This window comes from Lygodium microphyllum, chromosome 23 (assembly GCF_053477565.2).
Source record: "Lygodium microphyllum isolate KBCC chromosome 23, Lygodium_microphyllum_v1.1.10, whole genome shotgun sequence".
In the NCBI taxonomy this organism is placed as follows: Eukaryota; Viridiplantae; Streptophyta; class Polypodiopsida; order Schizaeales; family Lygodiaceae; genus Lygodium; species Lygodium microphyllum.
Genome location: NC_141157.1, coordinates 112,731,354 through 112,749,997, shown reverse-complemented (window position 1 = coordinate 112,749,997; position 18,644 = coordinate 112,731,354). Strand labels below are relative to the sequence as shown.

The window sequence follows — 18,644 nt, the reverse complement described above, 5'->3', positions numbered from 1 at the left end:
TAATGGAAAACAATGAACTTAATGACTTTGGTATCTCAAGTCTACAGTCAGGTCAACTCACAATGGTCGTTCTCATTGTTCACATTAGCAACTTATGACATGCAACTATTTTATGTTTACTACTTTCAATTTCTCCCTCTCTAGTTAACAGTCCATGTACCATGCCTGAAGCTGCAACGGTCAATCAGCAGGACTGAGTTGAATCCTCCTTTCTGCTGTTGCTCATTCTACCCTCCAAAAAGAAATCCTTGGAGCTGGTGACCTTTAAGTCTTGCGTGTTGGCATAGAACCATAGAACAATTTGTGGATTACTGTTAGCATGCTTGCTGTTCCCTACATCATTATGACTGGTCCTTTCAACACCTGATCTGACATTCAGGACTACTTTGTGGTCATCTTTTTTATTCCTTGGATTCCTGATTATCCCAATTTATCACAGAAAAATTTTCATACCCATGAATGTGCCCAGCAAGTCATGACTGCTTTTGATGTTGATGGGGTTCAAAAGAAGATTGGAAAACCGGAAGGAGCTTTGTGGAACCATATTCAAGACCAGTTACAGGGCAACCACCCAGGTGCATCGAGTATCAACATGTGCACTTTATTAAATCTCAACCCTTAAAATCTTACATTCTCAATGTCACACCCCCAGCTAACTCATATGTGCGAACTATCTCTGCGAGGTTGATGCCACTTTTGACAAAAAAGTTTCCTTGGTGCTTAAAGAAGACTTTGCACATTTTCTAGCTACTAAGGTTGATGCTTTGTTTAAAAAGGTGATTGCAAATCGTGCTGCTGAAATTATTGGAAAGCGCATTGGTGAGAAAGCTGTCCATCCCAATGATCATGTCAACATGAGCCAGTCCTCAAACGACACTTTTCCCACGGTAAGAAGTTTCCAGTAGGTTGGCATCTCTTTCTTTTTCATGTATGAGCAGTCTGATATTCGATGGCATCTCCAGTGAAGTGCATATATTTGCAGTATCTTCAATGAAGTGCATGTACAGTGCTCAAATATAGGGCTCTAGGCAACAGCCATGTGTACCTTTAGTACTAGTGATAGCCAAAAGTATTGATGATTTCAGGTGAAACACTTGATATTATTCTAGCTTTTCCAGCTCCAGCAGAGTCTTATAGGCCCAGTCTGATTATGTCTACTTATACAGGTGATGCACATTGCTGTAGCAGTGGAAATTAACACGAGGCTTCTGCCTAAATTAGAGGCCCTGCATGAGGCCTTAGTTGCAAAGGTGATGTGAAGATTTTCTTCTTGATGGTTACCTCACTCCTTGTTAGAATTTAAAAAACTATTGCTTGAATTCTTTGCAGGTGGAAGAGTTCAAGGATATTGTCAAGATTGGTCGCACCCATCTTCAGGATGCTGTTCCATTGACACTTGGACAGGAGTTCAGTGGCTATGCAACACAGGTGTGCTTACACTTCGATATGCTCTAGAGAGTTTGCAAATTTCATGCAGCTGTTGTGAGACGGGATTTCTACTCATGTTTGAAGTGCTTTGTCAGGAATGGTTAAAAAAAGGTCTGGATGTAGTCTGAAAAATATGATGGCCGCTTTTTTGTAGGTAAAGTATGGTATTGAACGAGTCAAGAACACACTGCCTCGCATTTACCAGGTTTGTTCATCTCTCTCTCTCTCTCTCTCTCTCTCTCTCTCTTTCGTAATCTCTCTCTCTCTCGCTCTCTCTTGCTCGCTCGTTTGTTCCTTTCCTTTGATGACTTTAGTATGTTCGCTTGATTGTGGGCTTGTCTTTTGCAGCTTGCACAAGGTGGAACAGCTGTTGGCACAGGGCTAAATACAAAGAAAGGGTATGCTCTTGACATAGTCCTACAAGAACTTTTGTCAAAATACATGAAATGCACTTTGGGTTTGGAGATGTTTTGTTCATCTGGTGTGTGAGTGTGCATAATCATGCACACTGGATCATTCACAGATGTCTGTATGCAACAAGACTAAATCAAGATTGGCAGATAGTATTGGCTGATGTCACATGAACTGGTAGGCATGACCCATGAGTCAACTCCATGAGATTTGAGAGCATTTACTGAAGTGAACAATGGCTGAAGGTGAATCTTATTGGGCATGAGGGCAGTCAGTGATGTTGTTGACATCATGGCCGTATTTTACTTTTCCACAAGCTTTGGTCTTAGGATTTTCAAGTAGAGGACATAGAGGTGAGAGAAGAGAGTGGAGAAGAGAAAGAAAGGAGGAGAGAGAAATACTAGAAAGATAGGAGATAGGTGAGAGAAGCCATGAAAACTGTGAGAGAGAAGGTAAGATAAAGAGATTGTAATCGTATTAATGAATTGGTGAAAAATTACGAGTCTCAACATGTTAGATGACGGAGCCAGATTTCTTGAAAATGATGGAAGCACGAGTGTTCTTCACCTCCCAGCCATGCCTAGATAAGTGCTGGCCCTCCAAGCTAATCTCTTTGCCAGCCGTCAACTTCCTGGAGTCTTACTATTCCTGGACTCCCTTACTCTCTAGGCTCCCCTTAACCCCGTTCGGGCGCCCAAGAGCCCGGACGGTCATTCTCGTGCATGTTCCCCTAAATTTACCTTAATGTAACATTAAATATCCCTTTTAATGTCACATTCCACACTTATGACCTTAATGTAACATTAAATATCACTTTTAATGTCACATTAATGTCACACAACACCTTATATACCTATGCCAATGAGACATGGTATTATTTAGTAAACCGTCTAAATTGGGGGTGAGTGGATGGTATAGTGTTAAAGGGTGGTATTCCGTGTAATGATGCACCATGATGTGAAGTGGTAGGAAAGTGTGAGTATGAAATGGAGGATGAGAATGTGCTAGGAGCGAAAACGGAGGTTCCAGATGCAGATATGGAGTGTAATCCAAGGTTTTGGAATAAAGAAGAGAGGAAATCGAGGTGGGGGCTAGAAGAGGGTTAGATGCAAGGGATTTGAGAAGAGTGACTTACATGCTCAAATGAGATAGAAGATGTAGATATACCTGATGAAGGATGTTTGCCTCGAGAGCCCTCTCTATTGAAGTTTACATATGAAAAATCATCCGTATCTTGTACACCAGAAGGAGAAACAAGAGAGGGTTTTAATTCATACGACTCAAAGGGGTTATCAAACCTGACACTAGGCTTGGTTGAGATGATGAAGATGGGTCGCCAATCACTCCAAATGTCATATGTCCTCCATGATCGGAGAGGTCGCTAGCCTCACCAACCAGTCTTGATGGAGTAGCAAAGTTGGTAGGAGAGGTCGACTGTATGTGATGCGCAAGTACTCTTGAAACTCCTCCTCTCACATGAGACTGAAATCTAGAACAAGAAAAAACAAAGAAGATGAAGGTGAAGGTGGGGTGTTGTCTTCCTTGCCGAGTCCATAATGCCTCCTTAGGGTCTCTAGTTATGGAGAAGCATGATAAGACATCATGGGATCCCGAGATGAAGGTAACTGAGACATTGTGATTCAGTTATGAGTATCAAAAGACGACGTACCAGCAATATAGTAGGGTTTGCGGAGAGGAACACAAAGTGAACTCGGCAAACACTGAGAAGAGGAGAAGAGAGGAGAAACTCTGATGAATGGAATGATGAAGATTTGAATCATGGAGTGAATGTGATATAAGGGAACAAGGGTGCCATAGCACAAGGAAGATGATGAAGACAGCCACGAACCACCAACCGCAATGTCCTCCTGAAGGCGTGTGAGGGTGGTGGAGAGGTTGGAGAGAAGAGGTGATGGACTGAATGAATCAGCCATAAAGAATGAGTGACAGAGGCAGTCTATAAATGGGCAAGAGATTGTCTAGGGTGGCACCCGAAGGAAGGGTGTCAGCTGTCTAGGGTGGCACTACACTGTGGGCGCCCAATCCCTTTTTGGGGTTGTCCATTGTGAAACCCTAAACGCAAAACGCAGAATGCAAAACTGTGGGGTGAAGGGTTTCTTAACAATGAGTTGTTTGTGTGCCTCGCAAAAACTAGCACTTCATAATATCTAAAGGTTATTCTTTACAAGAGCACGGGCTCTGATACCATGTGAAGAAAAATGTGGAGTAGTTGCTAGGGTTTGCATTGAGAAAACATAGTGTACGACCATGACAGAAACACAATGATACAAACACAGACGTGCAAAACTCAAATCCTAAAAGCACAACTCTAAACTCAAATGCAAAAATAAACACAAGCAAAAGGAGAGAGAAAGAATATAACTATAAAGTGAATGAAAACTGTAGATAAATGAAGAGCATACAGAGTGCCGAAGGGTAGAGCAGTAGTGTTGGAGAGTGACGTCCATTGGAGATGGATCCCAAATATAGAGTGCCCAAGGGCAGAACTAAATACCACTTTAGAAGGCTGAAAACTGATCATTCAAGGTAGAGAATTGTCAAGAGACAACAGCAGAGGTGTTTGCTGATGTAGGCGGCTTGCTAGAGCTCGAAAACGCAAGTACTGTTGCAGTCTCTCAGTGGAGAGATAGTAGCAGCACGTCACCTGGCATTGGCTATTGTAACCATAGGCTAATGAGGTGCTATGATGATATAGTAGATGGAGACTGCCAAGCAGCAGGGCAATAGTTGGAAATTGGCTACATAGGGTTGAATAGTGATGGGTTGTAGTTGGTGATGGTTGGATAGTAGATGGTAGGTGGTTGATGGCTGAAGTTTGCATGGTAGAGTGAGAAACTTATACAAAAGGATGAAGATTGAATGGGGGTAGCTTGTCTATTTATAGATGTGGATGGATCCTCCCTATTTTGAGTTAAAAAAGCCCAAGCATAGAGTTGCTTTAGGATGATGCATTTAATAACTTTTATAGCTTTAGCATTTGGTAAATTAGGGTTTCACTAAAACTCTCGAGTCACATACTATTTTTGCATTTTTCATTAAATAAACATGTTTTGGGACTGTTTAAGAGGCTAATCAGCATGTAGTAGATTTCTTAGCTCGACACTCGAATAAGATGGATAGGGTGGGTGAATGGAGTATACTTTGGGATTGGGTCCAGTTTGCCCACCATGCATGTGAGAAGTGTGCATACTGTATTTGAATGTGGGCTTGGACTGACTAGGTGTGGCCATAGTAATCGCATGAGAAGCCTATGGAGGAGGGATTTATTGAGAACCCACTTCTTCCATGTATCCACCTTAGTTAAGGTTTCTCATTGATAGTCCCAAAAAGGGTTGGTGTCCTCATTTTGGACACTTTTATCAGTGAGCGCCAACGTAGTGATGTGCCACCCTAGACAACTGAGGCCTATAAATAGGCCGCCTCTCCATTCATTTCACAGTGTGCCCACCATGCATGTGAGAAGTGTGTATAGTGGATTTGAATGTGTGCATAGACTGACTAGGCGTGGGCATAGTAATCGCACGAGAAGCCCATGGAGAGGGATTTGTTGAGAAACCACTTCTTCCATGTATCCACCTCAGTTAGGGTTTTGCACTGATAGTCCCAAAAAGGGTTGGTGCCCTCATTTTGGGCACTTTTATTAGTGGGCGTCCACATAGTGATATGCCACCCTAGACAGGTGAGGTCTATAAATAGGCCGCCTCTCCATTCATTTCACATCTCTCTTCTCATTCATTTACCACTCTTCTTCCGTCATTTCGACATCCTTCTCTCTCCTTGCTACTGTGCTCACACCCCTATTGGGGGACATTGTAGTTCGTGGCCACCTTCCACCTTTCATCCATCCCCACTTGGCGATTTATTGCGGCATTCTATTGCCGCGTTTTATTGCGGCGTTCTACTGTCGCATTCTATTGCTACATTTTATTACTGCACTTTGTAGCCTAGTCCACTGCTCGGAGGACAGTGTTTCACTCCCTTCGATGTGTAGATTCCCCACAAGTGCTATTGCTTGATTTAGATAGGACAATGCAGCCATCTTTTGAGCTTTGGCTCCACTGTATTATCTTTTCTTCACATAGCATGATTTGTGCATTATCACCGTGTTCTTTTGTGTTTCTAAGTTTCTCTTCTTTCTCAGTGTTTACTATACACACATTGTGTTTCTCCTCACAAACCCTACTGTCTCTTTGTACTGTTGCATATCTTGACATGGTATCAGAGCGTACTTGTTATCTTGACATGGTATCTGAGTGTAGGAGCTTAGAGAGTTAAAGACGGTGTTATTCAGAGAAGGAAAAGATAGGTTGCAGGTTCAACATCATCTATTGATTTTCCTCTTTATTTCCATTGCACCACCAAGAGATAGAGATACCCTTCTCTTTCTCTTTCTCCCACCCTCCTTTTACAGGTTGACACTCCGTTAGTTATGACTTTTCCACAAGCAAATGGACAAACCACTGGGTGCTCCTCTTCCGGCATCATCGCACCTCCCATGAATGCGTGTTAACATGGACCTTTGCTCCCTACACTGCTTGAGTATATGTGTCCATTCCCAGGCACTTGTGCTATCTCTCCCTTTTGGGCCATAGAGTTTATTCTCTACACTGGCTTTTAGATTTTTATGCTCAAGGCAATCAAATGCATCTGATGCGCACTAAGTCCTCTCGAGTAAAAGGAGGATTGTTAGGTGCCGTGGCCTCCTCGCGACTACAACAATGTGCTATGGAGGTTGTTTTGACTTCTTCTAGGGTTGTGGGAATGCCACCTTGACAACTTGTGGTTCTGCAGTCCACTCCATCGAGAGACAATGATTGTTGGATACCGTTCTCTCGACAGTCCACTTCTTCAAGAGAGAGTGGCTATTTGAGTCCTTCCATTACTTTGGGTCCATAGTTCACTCCATTGAGAGACACCTATTGTTGCCTACCCTTGGCTTAGTATGAGCCTCACTTTTTCCCACCCTTGACTACTCAGGTTTGAGAGGCCAACTCTAGGAGTTCTTTTACATCTTTGCCACCCCAGATACCTTATTTGATACGATCGATGGCACTTCCTTCGTCATCAAATGATTTGGAGTTTGTGATCCATGAGATTTTAGATTCCCTCTCTCTAATAGAGGGGAAGACAGAGGGGGATGTCCTCTCTTTGCCCTCAGAGGGGGCTTCTACTTCTGTGGCTTCAGAGGGGGCCCCTGCACCTTCACCATCAAAGGGGGACACCTACTCATCATGAAGTATTTCCACACCATTTACTCTTTCAGGATGGCTATCTTTGTGTTGTCGTTTCTCCTACTGATACCTAGGATCTTCAGGTACCACCTAGATCAAGGTTCAACCGTGACTTGGTGATGAGGCCTTCGAATTCCTTCTAGCATGGAGTTGCGGAGCTAGTGGCTTCTCTCCCGAGGTGGAGTCAAGTTCTATAGTTTATCCAGCCTACGATTTGTTACTATAGTTACTTTTCAGGTGGAAGTCTTGGGTCTTCGGGATCCTCTATATCTTCGTATCTCTCTTTGCTCCTCTTTCTTCCTCCCTTTTTGGGCCTATGAGGGGGTGTTGAGAAACTATTGGGATGTAAAGGTCCTTTATTTATCTCTGTGTATTATACACATGTATTATTATGTTGTATATGTGAATGCACCCTTACGTGCCCTAAGTATGAATACATTTTATTCTTTGTGTACCAACACATTGTTGGTACACCCAAATCAGATCGTACTCTCTCTCTCTCTTGCTCTCACTTACCTGCACACTTTTCCTGCAAATCCACGCTTCCTCTCTAGCGCTCTCAACAACTAAAATCAGAGGTCGACGGTACAAGCCGGCAGTCATTGCACAGAGTTGAGACCGACGGATCAAACGGGCTGCTGAGGTGCAGGCAATAGCCGCAGGCTACAATTGTAGGAAGCACTCGCAGCAAAGCAGGTGATACGCAATATTGCATGTTAGGTCAGGCGTGACAAGAGCAGGTAAGGACTATAGTCGCAGGCGAATGGACAGGCCTAGGCGACAGGTTGATGGGATAGACGAACTGCTTGCGATCAGGACCAGTTGCGATGAGCCGGCGCCAGCGGACAGGCAATAGGTCACGTCATGTGACGGACTGATGCAATGAGACGGGAAGGCTAAATCCCAAAACCCCCCCCCCCCCCCCCCCCCCCCCCCCCCTTGCTGCTCAAAATCATTTAAAAAAAATAAAAATTTCAGTTCATTTTTATTTCTCCCCTTCTGGGCGTTCACTGGCATAAGCATAGATCATAAATCTATGCAAATCTACTTCGGGAAATCTGGGGCTTTTCCTAGATTTGATGCTGTTTATGCTTGACAGTGATATTTGTGTCAGAATTTGCAAACATTGTGCATGTTGACCTCAGTTAAATTGGGGATTTTGCCAAATTTGTTGGAATTTTGCTAATCCGAGTAAAATTTCTCGACATTGGAGTAAAAATTGGGGCTTTTCATGTATTGAAGAAATTTTGTCCAATTGGGTCAGATTGGCTGTCATTTACGCACTGTTGGACTGGAAATCTGGGATTTTGTGCAGATTTCGGTAAAATTTTGCAGTATTTACCTGTGTGGTGGCTGGTTTATGTAAAAACAGCAGAGGTTTATTGTTGGCCGTGTACTAGTCATGCAATATGGGAGAAGTTGAAAACTACCTATGAGATGACCACACTTGTTAATCAGGTGCATTAAATGCGCAAGTTCGTGAATATGTAGCTGGATGAGTCCAAGCCTGTAGGTGAGTACTTGAGTGCATTTATTGGTATTTTAAATCAGCTCAATGATGCTAATTTGGATTTTGATGATAAGTTGAAGGTGATCTTTCTGATCATGACATTGCTTGATTCCTGGGAGACATTGGTAGTTTCTCTTAGTAATAACCCCAATCTCTCATATGATGGTGTGAGGGGCTCAATCTTGAATGAAGAAATTAGACGTAAGTCTAGTGGAGAAGGCAACAATTTAGCTTACAATGTTAGAGGTAGGTCTGAAAAGAAAAATGCATATGTTGGACAAAGAAGCAGAAGCAAGAGCAAAGGAAATGAAAAGAGTGATGTTACTTGTTAGTGTGGTTGGAAGGGCCACAAGAAGCCTGATTGTAGGTACTACAAGAAGGAACAACAGAGAGAGAAGAATGCAGGAGACAAAAAGAAGAAAGAGGATAAGACAAATGTATCTGAGGTAGCTAAAGGCAAGGAAAAGGCCAATGTGGCCTCCAGTGTAGTCATAGAGGAGCTCTCGGATGTAGAGGTTGATGTACTAAGTGCAGTAGATTATGATGCCCTTCTATGTCACATGCAAGATATGCAGATTACTAAGGCTGATGTGATCGATGCACTTTTGTTAGTTGATGATGGTGTCACTTTGACTTGGATTGTAGACTTTGGTGCCTCTTTCCATGTAACTCCTTGTTTAGAGTGTTTTGCTATGTTCAATGCAGGCAACTATGGAAAAGTATATCTTGGAAATAACCATGCTTGCAGCATTGATGGGATAGGCACTGCACACTTGTCTTTGGATAATGGGCAAGAGCTTGTGTTGAAAGATGTTAGATACGTGCCTGGCATCAAGAAGAGTTTACTATTTGTTGGACAGCTTGACTTGCATGGTTATACTACACTGTTTGGTGGTGGTTTGCGGAAATTGAAAATGGGTTCCATGCTAATTGCAAAAGGAACCAAGAAGGGCACTTTGTATTGTTTACACTGTAAAGCTTTGAATGGCAAGTTTCTTGCAGTTTTTGAAATTGGCTGTCATTTAGAGTTGTGGCACAAGAGATTAGGGTATATGAGCCAGAAAGAACTTGATATCCTTACCTCTTTGAAGAGGGTTGATGGAAAAGGCTCTAAACTTGATTTTTGTAATGACTATCAGTCTAAAAAGCATATGAAAAATTCCTTTACTTTGGTGTCTCTCGTAAGTCCAATGTCTTGGACTTAGTGCATTTTGATGTATGTAGTATGTCCGTGAAATCGTTTGGTGGTGTTGCATATTTTATCTCTTTTATTGATGATTGTTCTAGGAAGATTTGGGTATACCCATTCAAAAAGAAAAGAGAAGTGTTTGCTGTTTTTAAAACTTTTCATGCATTTGTGACCGCTCAAACAGGTAGTAAGGTGAAATGCTTGAGAACTGATAATAGGGGTGAGTTCACATCTACTAAGTTTAATTCTTTTTGTGACTTGCATGGAATCTAGACGGAGCTTACAGCTCCTTACAGCCCTTCTTCAAATGGTGTGGCCGAAAGATACAATAGGGCTTTATGTGAGAGTGCGGTGCATGTTGTCCACTGCTAATCTCCCTCATGATTTTTGGGAAGAGGCACTTAAAACCGGGGTTCACATTTGCAACCGCTCTTCAAACAATCCCTTAAATAATGGCATCCTTGAGGAGGTTTGGTTTTGCAAGTTGGCCTCATATAACCATTTACGGATATTTGGTTGTGATGGTTTTGTGCATGTTAGAGATGAGTTGAGGAGTAAACTTGACCCGAAATCCACCAAATGCATTTTCATGGGCTATGGTGATGAGGGTGAATTTGGCTATAGAGTGTGGTTACCACAGTCCAAGAAAATTGTTTACAGCCATAATGTTATGTTTAATGAGGCAAAGTTGCTGAAAAGTACTTTAGCCTTTGATGAAGACATGAAAAATGTCAAAGTTCAGAATTTGCAGCCATCTATTACTTCAAATGATGAGCCTCATGATGCTGTACCACAGGTTGAAACTGATAATCAGCTGGTTATTTTTGAGCCAGATGATGATGGATAGCAAATAGAAGCACAAGGAGGTAAGGATATCAAAATAGACTTGTTGATTATGAAAATGCAGGTGCTGGAAATGAAAATGAAGGTGCTGTACAACATGAACAGCATGCTGAAAATGGCTTACAACAGCCAATAAATGTTGAAAATAACATGCCCTCAACTGTAGACTCGATTCTTGAGAATGTAGATCATTGGGTACGCAGGTCCACACGCTTAAGAAGGCAGCCACATAGGTATGACCCCTCTTTGCACTATGTGATGCTTACAGATGAGGGTGAGCCTCTTACATATAAGGAGGCCAAGTCATGCAAATTCAGTAGTAAGTGGGAGCTAGCTATGCAAGAAGATATTAAATCTCTGTATGCTAATGATACTTGGGATCTTGTGTCATTGCCCAATGGAGGAGAGTCTCTTCCAAACAAATGGGTTTACAAAGTAAAGCCAATTGATGGAAAACCCAAGTACAAGGTAAGACTGGTTGCCAAAGGGTACGCACAAAAGGAAGGGATTGACTTCCAAGAGGTCTTCTCACCTATTGTGAAGATGACTACTCTAGGTGTGCTTTTTGCTCTCACTGCTGTATTGGATTTAGAGCTGTATCAAATGGATGTGAAAACAACTTTTTTGTATGGTGACATTGATGAGGAGATCTACATGAAAGAGCTGGAGGGCTTTGTAGTTCTTGGAAAAGAGTAGTTGTGTGTGTAAACTAAAACATAGCTTGTATGGGTTGAAGCAAGCACCACGACAGTGGTACAAAAAGTTTAATACTTTTATGCTCTCTCATGGGTTTACACACAGCCATGCAGATTATTGTTTGTACATGAAAAAAAATACAGATGGCAACCCCATTGTAATCACGAGCCATGAAGAGCAATATCTTGTTAAAGGGGTGTGAGGGTATTGAAAGGGGTTGGTGAGAGAAGGAAAGTGGTGGTGGTGACCGAAGAAGGTGGTGAAGAGTGATTGAAGAGAGTGGTAAGAATGAATGAAGTGATTGCCTATTTATAGACATGAGTTGTCTAGGGTGGCACACCACTGTGTGGGCGCTCACTAAAAAGGAGGCCAAAATGTGGATACAAATCCTTTTTGGGGTTGTCAATGCGAAACCCTAAATGAAGTGTGTAAACTAAAGAAGTGGTTTCTCAACGACTTGTAGTGCCTTGTTTCACCGTAACAACTTGTATAAGACCTGAAATAGTCTGTAGCACTTGTAGGTGATTAAAAATCTTCCCCAATAAATACCCAAGTGCCTTGTTTCACTTGCAAGTATGTGTACCTTGCTCTTAAAGGCCAAAAGGACATGCAATCCACCCGTAAGCTATGTACATATCACCTTTGTGGGCACCCTAGTCATTGCCTTGCTCCAGCAGCGCTCCACTCTTTGCTCCATTGGCTATGGGCTGTATTACAGCAGGAATTGATGTTGGGGTGCAAACCAATTAAAAGTGGAAGAGGCTGATTATATGAAGTGGCTTCAAGCATGGAAAACAACCCTTTGTCCTTAGAAAATATCTGGGAGTAATAATAAATGCAATATAGTCAAAGTAATGGGTCTTGTGGAGTTAATCACACTGTGACAGGTCTTACAGAGTTAATCCATTATGACAGGTGTCAACTTGGTTCTCGTATTTGTATGTTCACTTGATTTCTTCAGGCTCCAGAAATTAAGAGTATGATAAAAATATAGCTCATGATTTTCAAGCTATGAAGTGAAGCACACTTATAATTGTTTAGTTTGGGGTAATTATCATCATGTTTTTATCATTGCAGATTTGACAAAAAGCTTGCAGAGGCCGTAGCTGCGGAAACCAATCTGCCTTTTGTCACTGCTGAGAACAAGTTTGAAGCTTTGGTAGTTCATGTTGCATGGCTTTTATAAGATTGAGAGTGGATCAGTGGTTACAAGCTCAAAGCTCTCATAGTTGTTGAATAAGGATGCCTGCATGCTTATACATGTGGATTTTAAAGCTTAGTGATCGTGATTTCCTAAGCATCCCAACTGTTTACCTGCCTTATATCCTTCATCAGGCAGCCCATGATGCCATTGTGGAGCTCAGCGGTGCATTAAATACAATTGCAGCTTCATTGAACAAGATTGCCAATGATATCCGTTTTCTTGGCAGGTGATGACAATATGGAACTCATAGATATCAGAAACTGCTGTAGTTTGTTTGAAAATAATATGCCTGTCTCTTCATTTTTGCTAAATATGGCTTTACTTGTGTAGCGGCCCTCGTTGTGGATTAGGAGAATTGCTCCTTCCAGAAAACGAACCTGGCAGCAGTATAATGCCTGTATGTATGTCTCTCCTGTTGAGATTAACATAATCTTGTGACAACTATTGAGAAGATTGATTGATGGTGTGCTGCAGGGCAAGGTGAACCCAACCCAATGTGAAGCAATGACCATGGTTTGCGCTCAGGTACTGACTGCAAGCTCTTGGATTGGGTTATAGCCTTGTGTTTGGTGGAATTGACTTTTTGTCTCGTCTTTACTAAATGGTGCAGTGAATTAAAAAACTAGAGGAATATAACTAAAACTCTCCTGACTATTGTTAGGTTAGAGCACTCAGCAAATATAATAAGCATGTGTGGACTTTTGAATCAAGCTTCAATGCTAGAATTTCTTCAACCCTTTAGTAGGTCCTTATTATGGCCTCTTATATGAAGATGCCTCCATGATTAACTTCAAAAGTTTTTGGATTGCAGCACAGCAACTTGAAGAATTCTACTGAAATAAATTCAATGAAACATCATCTTTTTTGAGTTTGCCTTGGTGCCATAACTGGAACCACTTCGTCAATTAATAACAGCTCAGCTAAGAACAGCTTGAGCTGAACCAACAAGCTGAACACAACGGCATATACATATATCTTAACAGGCTCATCAGATTGCGTCTCAGTCATATTCGTTTCTGACTGCTTGATGCATGTGGATGCGCCAGATGCACATTTTATCACACAATGCATGGTTGTTTATTGCTGATTTGATGGCTTAATTACAACCATTGTGTATTTATAACATCCACTGACTCCATAAATGTATCTGAAAATGAGCTAAAATAGAGACAACAAGGCCAAGTAGGCTTGCATAGACACTAGACTAGTTGCAGTTGACCATACATCACTCCCTTGCTGGTTTTATTGATTGGAGTAACATCACAGGAGTACACTAACTCCGACGGTTGTATACAATGGTTCAGCAAGTTGCCTTTCTGCTTGCCTCGCCTTGAAACCAACATAAGCTTTAGGGTAGGAACGTAGATTGCAAACAGTGAGATTACACGATAAGCAGCTGCTGTTGATGATGGTGAACCAAAGGGCAAGAATGGTACACACTATCAACCATTTAACATACACCAAAAGGGCATAGACCTCCATAAAAGGTTTGACATAGCCACCACATTCAAAAGGTCACAGCAAGTACAAAACCTGTATAAAACAGTGTACCTATTGTAATAAAGGCTGGAGTAGCAAGCCCAAGGGTTGTACAACCATATGTCACATTGCAATGCATGATATTTGAGACATCACATTATATTGTGTTACTACATAATTAGAGTTAGGGGTTTGGTTTGATGACATGTAGCACAACAAATTCTAATCCATAGGTAGCAAATCTTAATGAATATTACAAAATAGTACAAGAAATCCTAATCGGTGCCTAGCAAATCTTAATGCATGTATAATGTTTGCAAATTATCCTTTCATTGTGTCATAAAGTTTGAAGGTTTCAATGTCTCCTTTGTTGAGTAACCAAAGTTAGAAGATGTATTAACATTTAAATGCATTCTTGCAACTTTTGCTTACCTTTTCTTAAGAACAATTGGAAAAATCTATCCTCTTTGGGGCTAATGGACCAATACTTAGTTCGAAGAGTTCTCTCATCATGAGCATTACCAATATCTTGTGGAAAAGAGGAAATAAGATGAAAAGATTGACAAGTAGTAACATGCGTATTTGACATAGGAGTGAACGAAGGTGGAGATGTGTGTGGAAAAGATGAAAGAGGTAAAGATGAAGATGATGGTGGTAGGGAGGAAAATGGTTTGTACTCCATGCAAGTTTCCACGTCAGGATGACTAATCCATTGTGAAGCTTCCATCTTTTTTGCAAAATCATTAGATTGGTGCACCGAACGTAAAGGGGAAAACTCAAATTTATTGGCAATTTGTTGTTGAGCGCGATACACGAGGATGAGATTGTATTCGGATCGTGAGATCTCATATGGTTTGGGAACTCCATGGTAGTCCGAAGACTCTCCGGTTATGTTGGATGGAGGAGCAAGTTGTGAAGCCCACTCTATTGTGTCTCAATGTGCTAGGCTTGGGAGCATCATGATGATGTGGTGAAGCTGTGTGTAAAGTCATCTTGCTCTCCTGTTGTTCTTGTTTCTTGTGAAGGGCTTTTAGATCAAAGGCCAAGGTTTCATGGAAGAGAACAAGAATATACTTAGGGTTAGGGTAACTTGGAGACAATGGACACAGTGGAAATTTGAATCAATGATTGAATGCTGAATGTAGAATGCTCATGCAGCAAACAAATTGTGCAAGAATGAAAACTGTACCCTGAACTCGTGTCTTGAGGACTGAGGTAGAGGTGGTGACTGGGAGAGTGTGTCGTACTCTTGATGGATCCCGAAATGCAGCAAGGCTGCCTCCATATGTTGGACAGCAGCAAACACAGCAGTGTGTAGTGCCGGGTTTAGTGTCAGACTGATAGAGGAGAGAGAAAACAGTCAATGCAGCTGCAGGTGATGATGTGGCAGCCTGAATGGCAGCCAGCTAATGAAAACACAGGCAGATCTGCGATTGATTGGAGCAGGGCATTAGCCAGCAGGTAAAAATGCAGCAGTTGGCTGCCACGTGGCAGCAGGCAAGTGGTCTGCAGTAGTCTTCTAGGCTGGACAGCAGCAATAAGTGGTGTAAACTGTGCGATGAAGGCTGGAAATAGGCGCTTGATGGATGTAGACAACAATGGTTAGCTTCAGTAGAGATGTCCTCTGTGAATGGGGTGTGGGCAGCGAAGCTAGCGGGCTTGAAACCTGCTAAAACGAGATTGGACTGAATGGAGGGCAGCATGCCTATTTATAGAAAGTTCTAGGACCTTGTACCATGCACCATTTTAAAACTCTCTCGAATTGCGTACCATTTTAGGGTTTTCACTAATTAAGCATTTTTGGGGCTGTCTTAAGTGGCTAATTCAGTATGTAATGCTTATGTTAGCTCTACAGAGGTCTAGAACCTTCCTAGGAAAGGCAATGTATTCTCGCAAATCTCATAATATACTATGTTATGGTGTACAAATTGTAATGCTCCTTTGACTCTTACCTCTTGAGAACATAGTTGACATGTATGGTTCTTTGGGACCATGCCTTCGTGTCTACCTGTCTTTGTTTTAGTGATGTGGGAAGGTGCACAGATTTGTGCAAAGGCACTCCAGATGCTATATGAGGGATCCATATAAGTTGGTCATGTGACAAAACCACCTAGGGAAAGGTGCCATTAGGTAATCCATCATCTAACTAAGTGGTCTGAAACCCTCTCTGAATAAGTAGTGGTATCTCTGTTTTGCTGCTCTACCTTCTTCAATCTCAGTACTCTCACAAATGGTCACTCTTATGGTATGAGGTATACGGACATCCATATATCTTGCACATCTCAACCCATAATTTGGATATCCATAAGTCTCATGGCATCGGAAGTGCTGGATCTTGATGGATGTAAGGCTTGTCCAAGTCTCTCAAGGGTACTTGACAGTGAGGGTTGACAAGGGGTTGAAAGAGTGTTGTGTGCTGCCTGACCCTCATGTAGACTTTCGGAGTATAGTAGCATGGGAATGGGGAGGGAACATGAATTTGTTAGGTGAAAGGGGATAGTCCAAAGGGAGGAATGAGCAGCAGGAGAGGGACATTTTAGATAATTTTAGCAGCAGCAATACTGAATAAAGTTCTGATGTAGTTGTGCAGATTCTACCTTGTAAGCAATAGCATAGGGAGTTAACATCATAAGTTTGATAGACTTGCAATTTTAAAACATATTAGTCTAATATGGGAACTAGTTTAATTATTTCGTCCCTCTATTGTCTTGCAATATTGTTAATTTAGTGAAGTTGAATCAGTTCTTGAATTTACTTTTTGATCTAGGGAAGTAGAATCAGTTCTTCAGTTCACTTCTTTTTGATTTAAGGAAGTAGAATTGGTTCTTGAGTTTAGTCCTTCAAACAAAGATAACTTCAGGGATAGGGAGGGAAGGGAGTGGGGGCATCTTGTGTTGGTCATGAGAGTTTAAGCGTGGTGTTTGTTTTTTTGACTATGTTAAGGTTATGGGAAACCATGTGGCAATCACTGTGGGGGGTGCTAGTGGTCATTTTGAGCTCAATGTCTTCAAGCCACTTCTTGCCAATGCTGTCCTTCAGGTAAGTTTGATGATAGCTGATTTTATTTTTTCCAATGGCTGCTGTTTGTGTTTGAAGGGAATCATACGGTCAGGAGGTGTCTCTTTAATCTTGTAATTGCACAAGATGTTTACGCTCTGAAATAAAGCTTTTAGATAAGATATTCTGATCACATTTACGTTTAGAAATGTGTGCAGCCCATTGTATTCTGATCACCTTTATGTTTAGAATGGGCCACATTTTTCTAAACATAAATGTAGTGATCGTGTTAAGTAATGCATCAAGCATGTACATGTAGCTATAAATGGTTGGCAAATGTGCTGCTACACTGTTTATTATATTAGGTCCTGACTGTTTATTATATTAGCTATAAATGGTTGGCAAATGTGCTGCTACACTGTTTATTATGTTAGGTCCTGACTGCTTTGAAAGGATTGTTCGTTTGTCTGCAGTCATTGCGGTTGTTGGGAGATGCTGCAGAATCCTTCAGGAAAAATTGTGTTGTTGGCATTCAAGCCAACCGGCGGCGAATTTCACAGCTTTTACGTGAGGTCTGTGTTTTCTTCCTTTCATCCTGTGCACATGTTTGAAGATGACCGATTTACAGAGAATTATTTTACAAATATTGTGATTTCAATTGATGATGAGATGCTTTGGTGCATGTGCAGTCGTTGATGCTTGTAACTGCATTGAATCCAGTAAGTTTCAATGTGTTACTAAAAACTTTGGTCATTTTGGAAGTAAAATATATAGTGGAGTTCTATTGAAAGTCTTGTTTTCTTTGGGGTGGTGTAGATAATTGGCTATGACAAGGCAGCTTTGGTTGCAAAGACAGCACACAAAGAAGGAACAACACTCAAAGTAAGACAGTTATCTGAGTTTGCAGCATATTCTATGCCACTCGCTGAAATACCTAAATCAAGGGCATTTTTGGTACCGTTGTTTTGTTGTTAGGATTGTGCATTGAAGCTGGGGGTTCTTACAGAGGAAGAGTTTGATAACTATGTGGTGCCAGAGAAAATGCTGGGACCTTCAGATTGATATCAATAAAAGCAGTCAGGAGGGGGTCTGCATATCGATAATCTGAACTTCCCCAATTGGAATGGGAAGTCTCACCATATGATTAGTAACATTTGAGGACCTTTTAACCAAGCGGCTCATTATTGTGGGTCCAATGGCAGAGTGAGATTTTTGTGATACATAGATCTACACGAGGGAATGGAATAGCATTGCAGAAAAGATTTTGTAACCCAAATTTCGGTCTTGACATGGCAGAAATAAATTCAGCATTCGTGGGCATGTGTGGTTTGTCATTTGATGTTCTTTGGCTCAATGTGCTCTTTTTGTATGTGCACCTGTTTGTGCTTGCTCCTTTTAATGATTGGGTGCTTCCTTAGAAGTGTGAGCTGACTAGTAGTAGTACAACTAGTTCTTTCGTGAGAGCTTTTAGGAATCCTCTTCCATTCTGGATGTAGCCTTGCATCACAATGTGAAGAGGTACACATTTCCAGGTCTTGTTGCCAAACCTATCATGTTTGAAGTCAATGAAAATTGTTAATGGGTACTGGATAATGTGCCACAATTGCGAATGGGCAATGATAAAGATGACGTAGC

General features: G+C 41.6%; 1 protein-coding gene across 2 annotated transcripts in view; it reads left to right on the top strand.

The window, feature by feature from the left end:
• Positions 1–18,362, top strand: part of LOC148016633 (fumarate hydratase 1, mitochondrial-like) — an 89,332-nt gene extending 70,970 nt beyond the window's left edge. For both annotated transcript variants that reach the window (XM_087663641.1, XM_087663642.1), the window contains 14 exons: positions 777–887; positions 1,167–1,250; positions 1,330–1,428; positions 1,583–1,633; positions 1,777–1,826; positions 12,407–12,488; positions 12,665–12,759; positions 12,864–12,930; positions 13,008–13,058; positions 16,956–17,051; positions 17,483–17,581; positions 17,699–17,728; positions 17,826–17,891; positions 17,985–18,362. In XM_087663641.1, the coding sequence (XP_087519767.1) occupies positions 777–887; positions 1,167–1,250; positions 1,330–1,428; positions 1,583–1,633; positions 1,777–1,826; positions 12,407–12,488; positions 12,665–12,759; positions 12,864–12,930; positions 13,008–13,058; positions 16,956–17,051; positions 17,483–17,581; positions 17,699–17,728; positions 17,826–17,891; positions 17,985–18,071 (1,068 nt within the window). In that variant the 3' untranslated portion in view covers positions 18,072–18,362. The remainder of the gene's footprint in view (positions 1–776; positions 888–1,166; positions 1,251–1,329; positions 1,429–1,582; positions 1,634–1,776; positions 1,827–12,406; positions 12,489–12,664; positions 12,760–12,863; positions 12,931–13,007; positions 13,059–16,955; positions 17,052–17,482; positions 17,582–17,698; positions 17,729–17,825; positions 17,892–17,984) is intronic.
• Positions 18,363–18,644: the final 282 nt, after the last annotated feature.